Source organism: Balaenoptera musculus, chromosome 16, assembly GCF_009873245.2.
Source record: "Balaenoptera musculus isolate JJ_BM4_2016_0621 chromosome 16, mBalMus1.pri.v3, whole genome shotgun sequence".
Lineage (NCBI taxonomy): Eukaryota > Metazoa > Chordata > Mammalia > Artiodactyla > Balaenopteridae > Balaenoptera > Balaenoptera musculus.
Genome location: NC_045800.1, coordinates 17241273 through 17260806, shown reverse-complemented (window position 1 = coordinate 17260806; position 19534 = coordinate 17241273). Strand labels below are relative to the sequence as shown.

Here is a 19534-nt window from a genome sequence, read left to right as displayed (position 1 = left end):
CGGGCAAAAAACTTAGGAGTGAAGTGGTCCTCTAACTTTATCTAAATTCAGCTGGCTCCCCCCTCCCCCCTTTCCTTCTCTGAATGGCATCAGATAGCTATTAAAGCTTAATTTCACTGGAGAACTGCAAAGCATTACTTTCGCCAACTTAGGTGAACTTCTTTGGACTATTGAAATTGCCTTTATGTTTGCCAAGTCGGCAAACAAAATATCAGGCTTTGTTCTTTTGATTGAATGCCGGGTTGGGGGAAGAGAAAAAAAAAGGAGTAAGAAAGCCCTGCCTTTTCTTTTTCTTTCTTTCTTTCTTTTTTTTTTTTTTTGTTAAACACTCCTCCCTTTTTTGGGGGGTGGATTGTTGTGGGATCGGGGGGAGATCCCAGTTAACTGTGCCCTTCCCTATCAAGCGAGGTAATTCTGTGAATGGAACTGTGCTCGAGCATCCTGTCTGGCGGCGCTGCTGGCGTGAGCTGCTCCCCTGTGCCGCGGGTGCGCCGCGCGGCTGCAGGGCGGGTGCTGCCCTCCAGTGGAGCCTGCGGCTGGCGCGGGCCCTGGGCGGCCATCGGGGCGCGCGGCAGCATGCCCGCGAGCCGGCGGCGGGAAGGAGAGCCCCGCAACCCGCTCTAGATGGTAAGCGGCCCCGCGCGCGCGCAGGCGGACAGGCGGGCGGGTGCGCGGGGCGGGGAGGCCGGCCCGCTGCGTCCCCGCGCCTGTCCTGCCGCGTCCCGGCTTGTCCAAGGCCGTTGCAGGGTCCTGCTCTCAGCTTCCTCAGGGTTCGCTGTCACTTTGCAATAACTTTAGGATTGATGTCCCTTGACTGGTAAGGTGCCCGATGGAGTTGGTCTTTTTAGTATTCTTTTTTTTTAACTCCTCTTAAAAAAACACACACAACGAAAAGAAGAAAATGACATGACTTTTTCATTCTGAACTTCCAGCCTGCGACTATAAAAACATGCTTTATGATTATTGTTTAACTCGGACGTGAATATTTGGGAGGGGGGCCGTTGTTTCTTTTCGCCCCAGCAAGTTAAATTCTTTTAAACGCGCCACCCTCCTGGCTCCCCTCCTCTCTGGCTCTCCCCACATATTTTCCTAAAGGATCCGCATTTTTGTACTTTTTATATATTTTCTTCCAAGAACCATTTCCTCTCACTTCCATCTCAAACTTCTTTATTTAAAACAACAAAAACAGAACTTTGTCGATGATGTGGATGAGGACCGTGGGATGTAAATGGGCAGTCCCTCCCATTGTCTTACTTTATTTCTCCTCCACATGATTGTTAATTTCATGTTGAAAGGAAGGTCTCCTGGGTTTTTTTTTGTTTTTTTTTTTTTTTTGGCTTTTTTTGTTTTGGTTTTGATTTGAGGAAGTCTTTTTTAAAAATAATCCCACAGAACTTTGCAGCCTTCGATCACCTTGTGGGTTTTTTTTTAATGGAAATGTTCTAAACGTGGGTGTACTTCTGACAACCGGGCACCTTGGGGACTGCCTCGGAACAGAGCAGTGGAACAGCAGATATCTGGGAATAGTTTCTTAGGAGGACTCAGTTTGAAGAAATTCACAAGATTTCCCTGTCCTTTTCAAGGAGGAGGAGGAGGCGGCAGCGGAGGAGGAGGTCTGTCTGGAATGTGTTGGCTCCTCTTGCTGTTTCCATTTTCCTTGTCTTTTGAGAAAGCCAGAATATAAATTTCTAGTCAAAGTTGCCCATCCTGTTGGCTGCACTTTATGAGTTATTGTTGCTGAATGATTGGGAGCTGTCCGTCAGCAGGGAAGGAACTTGCAGTTTACTTAAGAAATTGCATGTGTGACAAAGGCAGCTGCCCGAGTGTGGTGGTCCACGTGAATAGAGGGAGGGAAGGCAATTAGGGGGCTGTGTTGGGGCTTTTTACTTGTCAAACTGGAGCCTCATTGCTTTTGTTACCTCCATGTAAAGCGAAATGGCAGGGTTTTGTTTTGGTATTAAGGGCCTTCCTTAAAGCTTGCTGCCTGACACTTACACAGGAAGGCGGGATAAGTCCAGAAAGAGGGGCCACGGAGCAGTATTTTAAAAGAGAAGAGGAAGAAAATTAAGAAGCCTCACTTTTTTGTTATCTTGAAGCCCTTCCAGCCCTTGTGTTTTTTTGTGGAAGGGGGTATGGTGGGTGGGGGGCTGGCTCGAGGGTTATTAACTTGTCTGGTGTATTAACAGATTGCTTAAAGACCAACATCATGAAAACAGCCCTGTGGCTTTGCAGATAAACAGCTGGGCAGTCGAGTCGGTAAATTAAAAACATCTCCTGTACGTTAGGTGTCTCGCGCCAGAAGAAACCGAATCTTTGCCACCGGTCTTGCTTCAAGCAAGACAGGGCCGGGATCCCATGTGGCAGTAGTAGGGGTGTTTTCTTACCTGCATGCAAATCAGAGTTGTGTGTTTGCTTTTGAAGAGGGCGAAATGATTTAATTAACACTTGGAGTGGGAAAGGACCTGAAAGGCGTTCTGGGTGACTTCTGTCCTCTGCAACTTTCTTGTGTCTTTAACCCCCTCCTGGAGCAGACACCCTCCCACACTCCCCTCCTTCATGGAAAAGAGAACGATTTCAGGCCTATGATGTCTGCGCCTCTCAACTCCAATTAAGTTAAACCCACACACATGTACCCGGCCCTGGAACCTAGGAGAGACCCCGGAAAAGTAAGTCGGGTTGGTGGGACTCAGGGATTGCCTTTTCTCTTTTCTCCTTTCTCCTTCTCTCCTCTCTCCTCTCTCCCTCTCCCTCCCTCTTTCTCTCTCCCCTTCTCATTCTGGGGAAGCTCACAAAACTCACAATCAAAAAAGCGAGTCAGCCTTCAGACTACTGGAATGCCAGTGAACACAGGAAGCTTCCGTTCTTCTGCTTCCAGAGAGGTCAGTTGAAAATCTTTCAGGCACAGTCTGTTACTCTGGAAGGAAAAGAGGGGTGTGTACGCGAGGCTGGCAAGGCCCTACCAAGTGTCACTCCCGTGTCACTGTGACAGGAAAATACACTTTCCCCCTCCCTCCCCCTCTCCCATGGCAGCCCTCTCCCTAAGAAATTTGTTTTGAGGGATTTGACAATCTTGCAGATAAAGTGCCTGCCTACTGCATTCGGTTGATCATTTTCCCTCACGGCTGACCGTAATTTCTTAGCTACTCTTAGCGGTAGCTCTGTCCCTGCTGCCCAAGGTAACGGGTGAGGGAGGGGAAGTCTGCTTAGTGCCCTGAGCTGGCTGGGGAAGATTGGCCTTCCCCCTTCCTTCACGGATTTCATAGTGGTACAGAGTAGAAACTAGGAGCAATTTCTTTTCATTAACTTTTAAAAATTTAATCTGCAACCAGTCGAACTAGATTATTTGGTTTCTTTTGTTTTATTTTGTTTTTGGTTTCTGAGGCATGTGTGTGGAAAGGGAAGAATCAACAAAATAACTGCAGGCATTGTGAGCGAGAACTTGGAGCGTTTTAAGTACCCCAGGGCAGAAATTGGGAGCCATCTCCATCTTTTAAGATGCTTTTTTTCAGCTCTTTAAGTGAAAGGAATAAAGGGAGGGGAAGCTGGGAGGAAGAAGAAAAGTGAGAAAAGCAATAAGGGAGGAGAAAAAAAGCTGGCCCAGTCCCATCTTGAAGGTACAGAGAAAGTTTTTGTTGAGGTGGAGAGAAAGAAAACCAAAGCTATTATGTACCCTAGGGATACCATCTTAGTGGGAATGGAAGATTTGAGTGGGAAGGGAGGCACGGTGGCCTCTGGGCTCACTCTCTTCCACCAGTTGGGCAGTTGGCACCTCAATTTGAATTGCTGGGTGAGTAGTGGGGTGTGTGTGTGTGTGTGTGTGTGTGTGTGTGTGTGTGTGTGTTCATGTCCTTGCTTATGGTCTTGACCATTAAACCTTTGTGCTTTTTTTTTTAAATTCAGACGGTGGGAAGGAAAAACAAGACAAGAATAAATGGTCACCTCAAGCTGTGCTCTTTCACTGTGTACTTTTCATAGTGGTTTTTGGGGGAGGGGGGAAAGGGTTAAAGAAAAAAAAAGATGGGGAGGAGAGAAAGCTTGACTTTCATCACAATCCTTATGGTTCTATAGCGATGCAGACCTGGCTCCCCAAGTGCAAGCGAGCTGGAATCTGGAAAAGGGCGGGTGGGATTTGGGATTTCTTCTAACAATTTTTTTCCGCTTCACCCACCAGGGTGGGCTCCACTGGAAGAAAGAGAAGGAAAAATGACATGCCCTCATAGAGGAGCATACTTTGGAAGCTTGAGACATTTTTGAGCAATAAGGCTTTTGCAGTAGCAGGGCTTGTGTAAACTGTGTATTGTGGTTTCATATTTAATGCTAACTTTGTGTTGCTATGTCTTTGGTTGTATTTATTTTCAATCTCCAAATTTAGATGCTGCTGGCCCTTTAGGGCTCCAGTCTTGCTTGCGGTGTTTGTATTTTGTAAACTTAATATAAAATGTGTTTTGGAAACCTGAGCAAGAGACTGATGACAGCCTATTGTGCTGTTAATCATTAGGAAGAAGGCCCTTTTGCAATACCAATTTGGCGCTTAGAATACTTGATACTCTGTTCAACTCTCGGGTCAAATCCTTTGCCACAAGCTGTTAAGGGCATTCTCTTGAATTCGGAGGCGATTCCTTAATTGTCTTTATTATTGCTTTTGTTATTATTTTGTTGTTGTTAAATGGCCAAACAGAAACATTTGCAGTGGTCAGTCAGCTCTTAGATCCCATATTTGGGGGAAGAAGGAATGAAATATACTACACACTGTAAGAGTCCTTGTGTTTTCAAAATCATGAATTAAAATCCTATGTCATGTTGAACTATCAAGGTGGTAGATAGTTCTCTAGTTGAGCATGAAGGAATGACAGATGTATGTCTTGGTTTTCCTTTCTGGTTCTGTGCAACTTTCTAGTTCAATGTACAATTGTGTAAACTGTCATGAATTGTGGCGAAGAGAGTGCAGACAGGCACTGCAAGTGTATAAATTGTGTTGCCACAAATTTCCCACCCAGCACAGCCTCCCGTTTCCAGATTCCTGAAAGGTTCCAGACCTTTGTTTACTCAAATTACTTGGGTTACTTCTAGCGGTCCTGCTGCTTTGGGGACCAGGAAACCTCCATTCTTTATGGCTTATGTGAAGGGAGTTCCTTTGAAAGGGTAAATTCCCGACTCTGATGATACAGATATTATGATCTTTGTATTGTCACAACAGGCTGCTGCCTCCGTGTTTTCTGGAAGCAACGGAGCCTGCAACCTTGTATTTTTAGGGAAACCTCCCCTTTGTGGTTTGGGGATGGTGGAGGCCTGGCTGAGCTATGTCATGGAATTCTTTCCTTCTGCAATATTTTGGAATGTGATGAAATCCTGACATGCCCTCCAGATTACATACTTCTGCACACATTTGAAGGCTTTTTTTTTTTTTTTTTAAGTGAACTTTGCCTGGGTCATTCCCGTGTTACCTTAAACTTTCAACAGCTGCATTCAGAGGGGGTAGCAGTGCTGTGTCCTCACCACCACACTGCATTTCCGTGTCCTTTTACATGTATCATTTATGGAGGCTATAGATGTCTGTTAAAGAATGCCCATGTTTGGGACACTAACAGGGCAAAATAGAGCAGAAGAATGCAGCTTTGCCTTTGCTTTCGTCTTCTCTTTAGTCTGTCTTTGCTGAATTCCTGCCAAATCCGAGGTTTGGCCATTTGTATCCGTGGGCCATGTGAAAATGTCCATCCCTCCTCTCAGTTCACCTGTTTGTTACTAGAGAGAAATCTACCTGCTCTCTGAAGGAAACTTATCAGACTCCTGTAACAGGCATGGTTTTCAAATACCATCTAGATTGGAAAGTTAGGCACAGGGTGTTTAAGAAATACGAAAGACGTTTTTATACAGCTGTTCGTTATAAATAAATTAGAAAGGTGGTATCAGATTTTGTTCACTGCTTCTTTCTTGAAATCCCCAGGATGTAATAACCATTATGTACTTAAAACTTATTCTAAATCAAAATTGGTGATTTCCTTTCCATCTTATTTAGGAATCCCTAGATTTGGGGTTGTTGTGTTTGGTGGGGGGGGAGATGGTCTGGAAATCATTATTTTTTTAAAAGTTGTTTTAAATTTGAGCTTTTGGATTTCTTCATTTGGAATAGGTTAGTTTTATTCCTGGCTCTGTTTTGAAAATCGGCTCTCCTAGAAACAGCTGTACCCTCTTTCTTACCCAAGTCCCAAACATTCCCTGCAAACTCGGACACTTAACAAGATTGATTATGCTAACGCTAATCATTTAATGCCCAAGTAGTAGAAAAATATCTTGCGGGAGGATGGAGGTTGCCAATTCTTGGGGAGTTACTTCAGGGTGGAGTGGCTGGTCCTCATCTCTGAGACCTGGCGGAGGATTAGGACGGTCAGAGGGCCCCCTTGTGCTGCTGTACCCCCTCACTCCCCTCCGGGATCCTGTGGGATCCTGTGGCAGGCGGGAAGAAAACCCTGGGAACTCACTGGTCAGGGGCGAGCCTGGACCGGGCGGGCCAAGACTTAAGCTCGCAAGTGCTTTAAAGGTTAGTTGGGGGAAGCACAATGGGATGCTTTCTTTTTATTGGAAAATAAATGAGAATGAGTGGAAATGAATTATATTTAATGAACTTAACTGGAAGTAATTGTTCAAGAGCTTGTGAAAGCACAGCTTTGCTGGGTCAGGCCTTGGCTGCGATGTTCACAAAGCCAGGCAGCCGGAGCACATCTTTATTTTCAAGGTTTAAACGTTCCCATTCGTGTGTCCACTCCCCACCCGAACACCTCCAGCCCCCCTCCCACCCTCCCCTCCTCCTTTTGGGGGATTGAGAAAAGGTCATTAAGAAATGCTGAATTTGGCCCCTTAGACCCTTAATGCTTGGCAATCTGTTTGGTGTGTTACCCGCCGGGTTGTTATAGAAGGGGCAAAACAAACAAAAAAACAAACAAAAAACCCCCCCCAAAACGACCCAGAAAAGGCCAAGAGCTTAGGATGGTTTGTGTTAGTTCTATGTATATGCATGTGTGTGTGAGAATGTGGATGAAAATTGGCTGCACATTTATTCTCTCCCTGCCTGCCCTGTTCAATCATTTCCCTGCACGAGGAATTTTAATGCCTGTGTGAGTACAGGAGGAACTATGAGTCGGCAGAATTTCATAGACGGCTGGGAGAATCTTCTCTCTCCCTCTTCTTGCTGTCTAAGTGGATTTGATTCCAGAGAAAGAAGGGTTGCGGCGGGGAGGGAGAAAAAGTCAGCCATTGATAATTCACAAAGCAAATAAGCAGCGCCCTGAGTGCCAGGCTCTGGTGGTTGTAGAAGCTGTAACTTTGCAGCCTTATGCGCACATGATTCAGGCCAGGTGATGCAGGCTGGGTGATGCAGGGTGATACAGGCTATAGTTGCAGAATGGGTGTTTCTTTTTTGCATCTCATCATAGGTAGACCTCCTTTCTCTTAACCACCTCATTTCTTCAAGCAAAACTTTCTCGGTGTTATTTATTATTTCCAACAGGCAGTTCTGTAGCCATCAGTAGAAGTCTTGCCCAGGGGAAACAGTGCCCCCTTAGCTGGGGGCAAGGCCTTAGAGTGGAGCAGTGCCCAACTATGAACGGCCCCTGCACTAGGTGGGTCCTCGTTGGCTGGGCTTCAGACAGCTGTGAGGGGAGAGGGCCAGAGTGAAGGGTGGAAAGAGCCCTTCAGGCCGCGGTGGATGTCCGCCCGCCACCCTTCCCCTCTGTGCACGCAGGAGGCTTACGGGATGCAGTCGCGAGACGCTCAGCAGGTAAGTAAGGCTGTGCGCACCGGCCCGGATACAGGCTTCTCCCTGACGTCATCATCCCAGTAACCCAAGTGGCTGCTCCTTGTTGATGCAGTGGGTTGTTTAGGCAGGAAGGTTACCGTCGCTGACCCTTCCACTCTGGTTCATAGCCCAAAACAATAGGACTAGTTGAGTCAACAAGGGGTTGTTGATGAGGAAGAAACGGCCTCTCCTCACCCCAGCCCCTCCTCCTCATCTGCGCTCCCATGACTCCAGTGACTAGCAGCGTCTATTAACGGTTTGCTAGTCGCCACTGACCTTGGTGCAGCCATAGTAAGTGGCATCTGGGAAAAAATGCAGAGAGATGAGCCATAAACCCATTTTTCAATGTAAACCTCGAGTGAACAGTGTCCCTTCCTGATGCTGATTTCAGACCCTGGGAGGGCCGGTCATCTAAGACCCTGAAGACCCTTCATATCCACCCTGGGGAGGGGAGAAGGCTGACAAATGCTCCTCTGTGCTGCTTTTGTTTTATTGTGCTGGCCCCGTAAAGGCGCTTTCTGGCCCCATTTTTCTTCTTCAGAAAGGGAGAGCCATAGGGGAGTATTGAAGAGGAGGGCCGGCCACCCGAGAGGCCAGGGCTAGCAATGGCTCTATTTGTTTTCAACGTCTGTTGATTAATAGGTTGCGGGGTGAATGGCGAGCTTTCATTCCCTTTGGGTTCCCCACAGTTAGAGAAGGTGGAGGGGTTGGGGTGAGAGGAGGGCCGGCAGGGGGATCTAGAAGGGCCTGAATCACCCTTTCACTTGCCGGGTTCCCGATCGAGAGCAACATTTGGTGGACGGGTGTGTGGGCGCTCGGCGATGAGGGTGGCATGGCCAGAACACCGGGCTTCAGGGTTCTCGAGGGGTCAAAGGTCAGCCACAGGGGGTGCCCCCTCCCCGCTCCTCCCACTGCAGTAGGATGAATACTTTGGGTGGAAAGGCTTTGTGCGCTTTGAGGGCTGTTAAAGGACCTTTTCTTTCTAATTTCACTATTCAGTGCTCAAAACCCATAGGGCTTGACGAACAGAACCGGGGTGGGGGGAGAAATGAGTAACAGCCATTCCTCCAGGTAGAAAACATAAAGCCTCAATAATTTAAAGTCAGATGAGGATTTTGGTTCCTTTTAAATAGATAATGTTTACTTCATTTGATAAGTTCGGGTTTGTAGCTGACTTTTTCTTTTCTGCCAGAACTGACCACATCTATCCCCAGAATCCTGCTGGGCCCTGATATCGCTTGTGTCTGTATTTGAGAAGCAGAAGCATGCCACTAAATGTTTTACACCCCTCCCTCCATAATCCGCCACGTGGTGTAAGAATCCCCGCTAAAAATGCCTCGTGCTCCATAGCAAGGGCGTGCCTGGCTGAGGTGGGCAGCCCTGAGCTACTCCTCACTGGGGGTTGGCGGGAGCGTTGTGTGCTGAACTGGTCTAGGTTCCAGAGACTGGTAGGTGGGAGTATGGGGGACAGATCCCCTGAGGGGTCCTGAAGCATCTGTGTCCAGCTGGGAAGGCTGGCCCAGGCTGGGCTTACTGGGTGCAGCAACTCACTACCCCACCTGGCAGTGAACCCCGTCCCAGGGCTCGTCTCCGCAGACACAGCAGCAGGAGGTAGAGTCGGACAGGTGAGCTCGCAAAGCCTGTGACCTGGGACAGGTTTCCTCCCCTGCTGGGTGGAACTAATAACAAATGCAACTACTTCATAGGTTTCTTTGTGAGGACTGAAGAAAGTCTGTCACACTCAACGCAGGGGCCAGGCTCCATTGGATGTGGCAGCTGTGAGCTGCGCTGGTGTGAGCCAGAGAGGTCTCGGTCAGAGGGCTGTCTAGGCAAGGGGTCCTGAGTGGCGCTCTGGGTGAGTTTCAGGCGCCGGTAGTGCTGGTGTGTATGGGCAACTGTGGCCTAACTCCCTGACCTTGTGTGGAATATTTTAGGAATGTTTGCTGTTTTTTGTGGCTCAGAGATTGCCAGCGCTCATCATATTCTTTCAGGCTTAACTAGCAGCACCTTAAGCTCTCCATGCAGCCTCCCATGATTGCCACTCTCACAACCTTGAACTTCAGTTAGCTGTCCCTGGAGGTAATGATTTCGCACCCCTGGGTAGTTTTGAAGACATATTTAATATTTAGATAAAGCGCTTGCCTAAGAGGCACCTAGTTTTATGTTACAGTTGTTTGCCTTGAACACTGGACTCTGTAGAAAGATAAAAGAGGGAGGAGATACATATTTCAGCCTGTTTACCCCGCCAACACTCCCAGCAGACATTGTAGCTTTAATTTAGATTTCCTGGATGCATTTCTGGAAGGTTTTCCATGTCCCTCACAAAAGGTACTTTTCACATCTGAATTTTCTTAGGGTTGTACAGTTTTGAACACAGTCCTTAAAGACCTCTCTAAAGAAGTGGGAGCTGTTCGTAGCGAAGGGGAAAGTCTAAGGGACATTTCCTATTTGGGGGGGTGGTTCCGTGTTTCATTTATATCAGCTCTTACTTCGAGGCCCTCCCCCTGTTTCTGGAAGGACCTTGGTTGTCATTGGCTATTCTTATTTAACTTTGAACTCTTCTGTGACAGTGTTATGTATTAGCATAATAAAGTGATGGTTTTTCTCAAAAGACATAATAAAATATATTTATGGACAAAACATCACATTTTTAGAAGGGCGTGCACCTGAGGGAGGGAGGCTGCAGGACGTCAGTGTACTTACTCTTGCCCCGCCGTGCACGTCTTTGCCTTTGCAGTAAGGAGTGCGGTCTGGGACTGTGTTGCCTCCTGTGAATTTAATGACAAGAGACCGGAGGGGTAGCAGACGTCACCTTCACTGTGCCCTCGTTGTTAGTATTCATTGGACTGTAGTTGTCAAAGCTTCTTTGCACGGCATGTGTGGACGTGCCAGGCACTGTGCTAATACGCACTTTACAGGTATGATCTCTTTTTTTTTTAATTTTTAAAAAAATTTTATTTATTTTTGGCTGTGTTGGGTCTTCGTTTCTGTGCAAGGGCTTTCTCTAGTTGCGGCGGCCGGGGGCCACTCTTCATCGCGGTGCGCGGGCCTCTCACTATCGCAGCCTCTCTTGTTGCGGAGCACAGGCTCCAGACGCGCAGGCTCAGTAGTTGTGGCTCACGGGCCCAGTCGCTCCGCGGCATGTGGGATCTTCCCAGACCAGGGCTCGAACCCGTGTCCCCTGCATTGGCAGGCAGATTCTCAACCACTGCGCCACCAGGGAAGCCCATGATCTCTTTTAATTTTCACAACAACCCTATTAGGTAGACACAGTTCTCATCCAGAGTTTACACAGAAACGAAGGCCTGTGAGAGGTTACACAGCTGGATTGAAGTAGGATTTAAACCCGAGTCTTCCTGGAATTCTCAGACTGCACTCTCGGTCACCGTGTGCAAGCCAGTGGGCTCTAAAACCATTTTTTAAAGACGCTGTTATAATAAGGTATTGGACTGAATGGTTTCTGACGTGCTCTCCACCTCCCCAGCTCTACTCTGTGATTCTGAGTAGACGCCATTTAAGAGCAGCGCCATTTACTGAAATTAATCTGTGAGGCTGGCTCTGTCTGTCCTTCTCTTCTTCTGATGCTTACTGTTGCAATTTGGTGGTTCTTATGCAGTTTATGAGAGTGTGCTCCCCATTCCCACAGGCTGGGCATTATAGGGGACACAAAGGTCTGCAACACATCGTCTTTGTCCTTCAGGGACTTAGCTATGGTGGCACCAAGAAAGGTTATTGCGACCCCAGCAGTGGACATAATATGGTGCAGACAGAAAGGACTGTGGGGATCTGAGGCTGGAGAGACATGGGCATTTTCTAGAAGGACGTCCTCCCATCATAAAAGCAGTCCAGGTACAGGCAGTTTCAGTGGGAGTGGCAATTAGACCCTGGTTTCTACACGTATGACTGCATCTCCCTGTGCTTGCTTAGGAACCAGCCAGCCTGGAGAGCCATGTGATTGTATTGTTTCTAGGGACTTGCCTGTCATGCGGTCACATGAGAAAAGAGTTCCATGTCTCAGTAGGACCTGCATCCCCCATCCCAAAGCCAGGCAACAGTTAAAACTTCAGATCCCTTTACCCTCCTCTGACCACCCGTCCCCATGCTACAGAGTTTTGACTGAACAGGAAGAAACTAATTGGCTAGTAGGCTGAGATGTGCAAAATAATATGAGAGTGATGGCAGCCAGAACAGGTGTCCAACTTTCGTTAGAATCCCCTTTTACATGTATCTAACAGGAAGAGGGAGAAGTTTTCTCACATACCTGTGAACTTCGCTGTTGCCCAGATGCTGTCTTCATCCTTCAGTGGACAGGTAGAGAAAGAGGGTCTCCCCAGCGTTTCCTGCTTGGAAGACAGCCATGGAACTTGCACTTCTGAACCACAAACAGAACCGTGCCATCAGGCAGCTTCTCCCAAACAACAAAAATAACAATAATAATAAGCCACCATTCCTGTGCTTACCATGTGGCAGGTTTTGTGCTAAGCCCTTTCCATGGATTCTGTCAGAACTAGGACTCAATTCATGATTAGGACTCAAGTCTCTTAACATTTGTGCTTGTCTGGTGGTTCTCGTGGTTCTCTGGTCTAGGGGTCATGGCTAAACAGAAGAGACACCTGTGGTACTCCATAGGCAGACCCAAGATGCCTGGGTCCTGAGCCCAGACCTACCGAATCAGGTCCCTCCTGAGAGATTTCTTAGTATCAGGGATCCAAGTTCGTGATAAGCATCCTGAGAGATGCTTGACTCAACCAGAGCTGGGGAATGCAAGTCTCACTGCCCTTTTCCCATCACAGGTTTATACACTTGCTTTCTTCCACTGCTTGTGGTGGTCCCGTTCCCTGGAAGTCCTTCAAACTCCTACGTGACGATCTTCCCTCCCTTGGGCTATCTGTGGTTCTTCCCATGGGTCCCACAGTTATTCCACACTTATTTTAAACTGTCTGGGACTGGTCGGCTTTCTTTTCTTTTTTAAAAATAAATAAATAAATAAATAAAATTTATTTATTTATTTTTGGCTGCGTTGGGTCTTTGTTACTGCGCATGGGCTTTCTCTAGTTGAGGCGAGTGGGGGCCACTCTTTGTTGCGGTTCATGGCTTGTCACTGCGGTGGCTTCTTGTTGCGGAGCATGGGCTCTAGGCGCGCGGGCTTCAGTAGTCGCAGCTCGTGGGCTCTAGAGCACAGGCTCAGTAGTTGTGGCACATGGGCTCGGTAGTTGTGGCTTGTGGGCTCTAGAGCGCAGGCTCAGTAGTTGTGGCGCATGGGCTTAGTTGCTCCGTGGCATGTGGGATCTTCCCGGACCAGGGCTTGAACCTGTGTCCCATGCATTGGCAGGTGGGTTCTTAACCACTGTGCCACCAGGGAAGCCCTGGTCTGCTTTCTTTCATTTCAGCGGGTGTGTGTCTTTCCAACCAGATAGAAAACTTCTAGAAGGCAGCAGCTGTCATTTTCCTTTCCTCCTAATGGTCTCCACTCCATGTGATATGTTTGTCTCTTGCTCTTTTCCCTCTCCACCCCAGCACACAGTGAGAGCTTATTTGTTGGTTATTTTTCAAGTTGTCCTAAACAGACATGGTTCCTAAAAGACTCCTCAGTGCATGACCATGAGATGCTGGCACTGGCCTTGGAGTGGCTGCCCTTCACTCAGCTGACTTGGGCCACGTCCAGACCTTCATAGCTGCTGACGAAGGAAGTGTTGCTGGGTGCTTTTAATTTCGGTGTTGTGATTGCAAAATGATAGTTCACGATACAAGGCTCCCATGAGCCTCTAGCTACCGTCTTTCTCTGAAAGTGTCCAGTTGTTTGTAGGAATCATTAAACCCGGCTGTTGGGCGTGTTGGCTTCTTTTTCTGTGTTTTTTCCCTGGAGCATTTAGGAAAGCCATATTTTTCTTTCCAAACATACCCGTGAAAAAGTTAGAAGCGCCTTTTAAAATGCCCTCCCCACAATTAACTGTGGTAAGAAATACTCTTATTATATCACACCCCTTCTTTCTTCACCCATTTAAAAAAAAAAAAAAGGACAAGAAGAAAAACACAGAGAACTAACTGCTTGGTGGTCCCTGAACTCAAGAGGCGCTAGTGGGCAGCACTGGAACCTTCCTCCTTTTCTTTTAATGCAATTCCTTTTCCTTGATGTTAATGCAAGTTGTGCCTTCCTAAAAGTAATAAAAGGAAATGAAGACACGTTCTAAAATGAAACTTGACTCTAATCCATTCATCATCTAATACTGGCCTCTTTATCTTTGCTGGTACCTAATCTGGTTAAATGTCCCTGTTGTAGGATTTTAGTGAAAATCCTCTATTGGGAATAGGGTTTTTTGCAATTGGATTACTCTCGGTAAATGGCCCAGTAGTCCGCTTGTTTCAGCTTAAGTTTTTCTTTGTGATCTTGCTGGGCTGAGTTATAGCCTCTCGTAGTGGGCGGGGGAGGGGGTGGTTGAGACTGGGGTGGGGAAAGGAGCAGAAGATAATTTGGGAAGGTCTGGTCATTGCAACTAGGAAAATCTTTAAAATGCTTTTCTTTGTATTTTTTTCTCCTTCTCTCCACCTAGCAACTCTTCCCAAACGTAAAAATGCCTTGTACTTTGTTTTCTAGAACTGCCCATTTCTAAAATGCGTATGTACCTTTTATTAGCCCAATTCATCATCATCCAGTTAATTTGTTAGCATTACCCGTGACTTCCTAATGAGATTCCTAATGAACCTGGGCTGCTGTAATCTGCATAAAATATGCAGGTGCTCGCCTGGCAGTTTAGAGTTTTCTGGTGAAGTTCACACTCCCAACCAGACCATGAGTGAGGCTTTTCATCCTTGCTGTCTGTAAAAGATTGTAGTTTGCCCACTGGTTCTAAGGGGCCAGGAGGGGTTCAGAGCCTGGGGTGGTGGATAAGGAGGCTGGCTGGGTGGGATTAGGGCCCTGCCAGATTTCTTGTAACCAAGGGTTTCCTTAGCCGGTTTTCCTAGCCGGTCCCCTGTGAAGCCTGCCTGCCTCCTGAAGGTCCCTCCCGTGGGGCCCTGGGGTAGGAGATCCCCGCCACCTGCAGGAACACAGTAGACCTGGGGGATTAGAGCCCCCCACTTCCGATTTACCTGCTGATGGGAAGAGTGCAAACTCTTGGGCTCCATGATGGGGTCGTGGTGGAGAAGGTATTTTAAAAGCCAGGCCCAGGGGTGAGGTAAAGACTGAGGCGCACCTACCCAGAGAGCTGAATCACAGCTGTCTGTTATTTTAGTACATGGACCAGGGCCAGGGCAGTGGGCGGAGTTGACTGCATCTTACAAAGTCCAGGTTGGGAGGGTGTGGGGAGTGGTCAGGGCATCCTGAGGGTCGGGAGTCCTGGGCTGTCGGAACTGGCGTGACGGTGTCCTTCTCTGTTCTTTCCCTCCCCACAGTCGAACAAAGTGCCGGTTGTGCAACACCCCCACCATGTCCACCCTCTCACGCCTCTTATCACATACAGCAATGAACACTTCACGCCGGGAAACCCACCTCCACACTTACCAGCTGACGTAGACCCCAAAACAGGTAGGCCGAGTGCTTGGGTGCAAAGAGAGTGTGCTGGTCCCAGGGCCACCAGGGGACCTGCTGGGGAGGGATGTTGACTTGGGGGCTGGCTGCAGTGGGGAGGGATGTTGCCTTGGGGACTGGCTGCAGTGGTGATGGAGAGGCTTCTGTTTCTCTCCCGGATATTGACAAGGACGCTCTTTAGGGAGGCCAGAGCCTGGTGAGGGAGTGGATCTCTCCTCCCCTTTGGAGAAGTCCATTTGCAGTGCTAAGGATCTCTTCAGAGCTCCGGGTACGCCTGCAGGGGCTGTCTTGGGAACCTGGGTATGAGTCACTCGGTGATTCTTAGGAGTGGCTTATAACTCCAAGAGCCTCAAACAGACTCGGAGGCAGTAATAGTTTTGGAGGCATGTCATGGACTCCTCCTCAGCTCCTTGGGAGTATAAGAGCCCTAACAGCGTGTTTCCCTGAAGCCCCAGTTCCTTGGTGGCTAAGGGACTATAGTCACTTGACGATGACTTGGTGCAACCTCGAGAGACCACATCACTGGGTTCTGCATTCTGTCTGCTGGTTTCTTTGAGTTCTTCCTCCCCTGCAATATCCTAGGTATTTATTATCAAGCCCGTTTTGCAGATGGGAAGACCCAAGTCCAACATGGTTTCCTCATTGCATCACGGAACAACCAATAGGGTCTCAGGCAGAAGATGCCACATTACTCCAGCTTTTATACTTGTCCCTCCTTTCCATCCCACGTGCTTTTTCCCTAAAGAGGAGAGAGGGAGAAGGCGAGGTTACTTACAGCTCCCCTGCAACAAGATATAAAACAAGGTGGGGTGGTCTTGGGAGAACAGCTAAGGCCCAGGGGTGTATCTTTCTGGCTGGGCGATGCACTGGCTCGGGTTGGTTTCTCTTCCCAGCTAGTTAATTAGAAGGATGGATTCAGAATGGCTATTCCCATGTCACTTTGTCGGAGGGAATTGTTTGGTGTTGAGCTGAGGTAGACTGCCTGTTCAGGCCCCCTTGGCTGCCCCTGAATGAAGCCACACATTAGTTGGCTTTCACCAGCTTCTGAGCCCCCTTTGTGCTCGTGGGGGACCGAGCCTGGTGCTTGGACGGCTGGAGGAGGCCGCCAGCCGGCCCCAGGCTCCACGAGTGAATGGCAGCTTCAACGTCTCATTTAAATAATGGTAGTACAGGGAATAGCTTTTAAATGGTTATCGTAAAGCATATGATTAACGTCTGCGGACTGTTTACTTTTCCTCTGCGAATGTTCTTTCAAGTGTGCGAATGGCTTGGTGTAGGGTCCAAGCCCAGCTAATCTGTTTGGTTTTTGTAATAGAGAGAAAACAATGTCTGCATGAAAATGTCACCCACGGAGGCTTAATTTACAGATTAAAAGCTTCCTGAAAGAATTAAAAAAAAAAAAATGAAATAGTTTTCATCCGCGAACACGCAGCTCATGCCCTTCAATACTGTTTTAATTCTGAGGAATTGTTCATTTTGCTTCCCACCTGAGCTGCGTGGATCTGCTCCTCTGGGTCCAGATTGCTCCCAGCCCTCTTGATTTCTAAGGATTGATTGCAGGATGCGTTCCTGTGGAATTAATAAGTGTGCGGTGGCACGGACCTTCAGAACTCACTCCTCAGCCCCTGTGGTCCAGCGGTACCCAGTCAGCGGCGGGTGGGTTAACTCACGCTGGTGACCTGGTCCTCTAGAAAACCAGGCTCTAGAACTGAGTGTACCAGGCCTCCAGCATCTCCCGGTCTGTTCAGTTCAGATTCTGCCTTGGATAAGATGCCAAGGCATTGTGTGAGTTTCTCCTCCACTCATCTTCAAAGTGGAGTTGGACACATTTAAACAGAATTAACTTTTTTGAAAGAAGGCAAGGGTAACCTTTCAAAACCCATAACTCAAAAAGTATGTTAGAAACCAGAGGAGTAACTCATGCAGGTAAGTCATTAGAATTACAAGGAAGGAGGGAAGGGGCAAGTTGTGAGGACAAAGGGATTTAATATTACTTGATCCCCTACTACGTGCCAACCCCTTTAGATTTTTTTTTTTTCAATTCAAATAATCATACCAATCACATAAGGCAGAGATACCCACGCTGGCATTTTCTGAGTTCGTCTGCGTTTAGCCAGCGTAAGATCCCTCTAGAGTGAAATAAACTTTTCAAGCTGCAGCAGAGGGATAATGAGATGAAACTTACTGACAAGTTCTTAGGATCAGAATCATGAAAAGAACCTCATGCTAGGATTACAGAGGCAATGTCTCCCTTTATCCTTTACCTGTTCCCATCACCTGAGAGTTTCTCTTTCCTTCTCTCCCTCTCTTGTACCTAAAATTCTGCTTCTTCTCTCAGGAATCCCACGGCCTCCGCACCCTCCAGATATATCTCCGTATTACCCACTATCGCCCGGCACTGTAGGACAAATCCCCCATCCGCTAGGATGGTTAGTACCACAGTAAGGAGTTCCATTTTTTAATTTCCTTTTTTGTTTCTTACATGGGCATGCTTATTATTTATTCTGTGCATGTATGTTTGTGTTTGTAGAAGACAGAGTTGGGGAGGGAGGGCAGTGGGTGGGAGGTCATGGGGAAGATGCTTGCTGAAATGCCCTGTGGAAAAGCAGGCAAGTCAGTAGCCATTCAGGTGGATGATGTAAGAAAAAGGCTGTTGATGCTTGGCGTTCTGAACCCATGGTCCCCAAAGGCCCTAGGTTCTTCTCTGTGAACAAAGGTACCCTTAAGGTACTTTGGGAATTGCAGAAGACTCTGAGGGCTTCTCCCCTGTGAAGCTGATCGTGGCTCTTCTGCTGGTGGCAGCCCAAATTGGAGTCCTGTCATTGGATTGAGGCAGCAGGGGAGTGGGTACAGGCACAGCCTAGTTTTGAAATCTGGGGGTGGGAGTGGGGGGTTATAACTCCACCCCCCATCCCAACCATCACTCCCAAGATAGACAACCACAGTGGAAATTTGTGTCTATTGAGAAGCTCCATGTTTTTCAACCAGCATCTCTCTGAGAGTCTTTGCATGTTGAGTGCTTCACCTAATTTTGAGGGGAGCGGGCGGGGCAGCTGGAATCCTCACTCCAGCATATGGGGCCTTCCTGAACGTCAACCCTAGGTCCTGGCAGCGCCCAGATCATCAAACTGCCTTTTACAATTTGTCTTCCTATCGCCCGGGCTTGCTTTTATAGTACCACCTGTTAACCTTCCTTAGATAACTTTAAAAAATGTGTGTTTTAAAAATCAGAGTAGAAAGGCCTTTAATGTTGTAAGCATACTGTGTGTGTGTTTGTATGCACGCGTGTAATATGTGTTTTATGATGGTGTGCTTTTGTATATATATTTCTCCATGTTTATCGGTGATCTCTACTCTTTAAAAAACACAGGACAATTTGTTGAATCTTAACAGGAATAATTCCTGGTAAAACTCAAGTTTGGGTCTTGGGGAAGACATACTTTTATAGCCTTAAAGAAGATACAGTTTTGTGGTTCACCTCCTCTCTCCCCCCCCCCCCCCCCCAGTTCTACCCTGATTTCTCTAGCTGAGCATATTCTACACTTTAAAAACAAACAAACAACAACAACAAAAAATCTTGTATTATGCAGTAGCTGTACTAAATACCAACCCTGGGCCGAGTTTCTGTTTATTTTTTGCTCCTTAATTTTGTTAGGGAGGGTGGACATGGATGGGAATGTGTGTCCTATTTCTTCTTCAGTGGGTGGGGCCATGCCTCCAGTAGTCCTCAGTCATCACTTGCCCCATTCAGCTGATGGAGAGAGATTTGAAGGATAGATAAAAAGGAATAGCCAACTCAGACAACCCTCTGTCAGAAAAAGTTGTGTGTCTTTCATGAGGATGCTATTTTGCATGTTGCTGTATTTTTTAATTATTGTAATGAGGTGTGATTGTCTATTGGTTACCCACAATTCTTCTTGGGGACTCTCCCCCCGGTAACTCTTGTCAACACTTGTTAATTTGACAAAAGGCTACAAATTAAGCTCTGTTAATTTAATGTTTTCTCACTGAGATCTAAATACCGAAAGAGGCCCAAAGCGCAACTGAAGTCCTTTGATTCACTGTACTTTATTTTGGTATAAATTTACATTCATTATTGTTTTCCTTTGGATGTGTAGCCCTCAATTAGTTTGATGGCTCCATTAAAGCAAGCGAGACTTCGCCTTTAATTATTACAACAAAACACCTAGTTTCAGCTTGGGGAGAGGGTCTCT

At 47.4% G+C, this 19534-nt stretch overlaps 1 protein-coding gene across 1 annotated transcript in view; it reads left to right on the top strand.

The window, feature by feature from the left end:
• Positions 1–19534, top strand: part of TCF7L2 (transcription factor 7 like 2) — a 189456-nt gene that overhangs the window by 155599 nt on the left and 14323 nt on the right. The window contains 2 exon segments of the mRNA XM_036828248.1: positions 15185–15317; positions 17659–17761. Coding sequence (XP_036684143.1) covers positions 15185–15317; positions 17659–17761 — 236 coding nt within the window.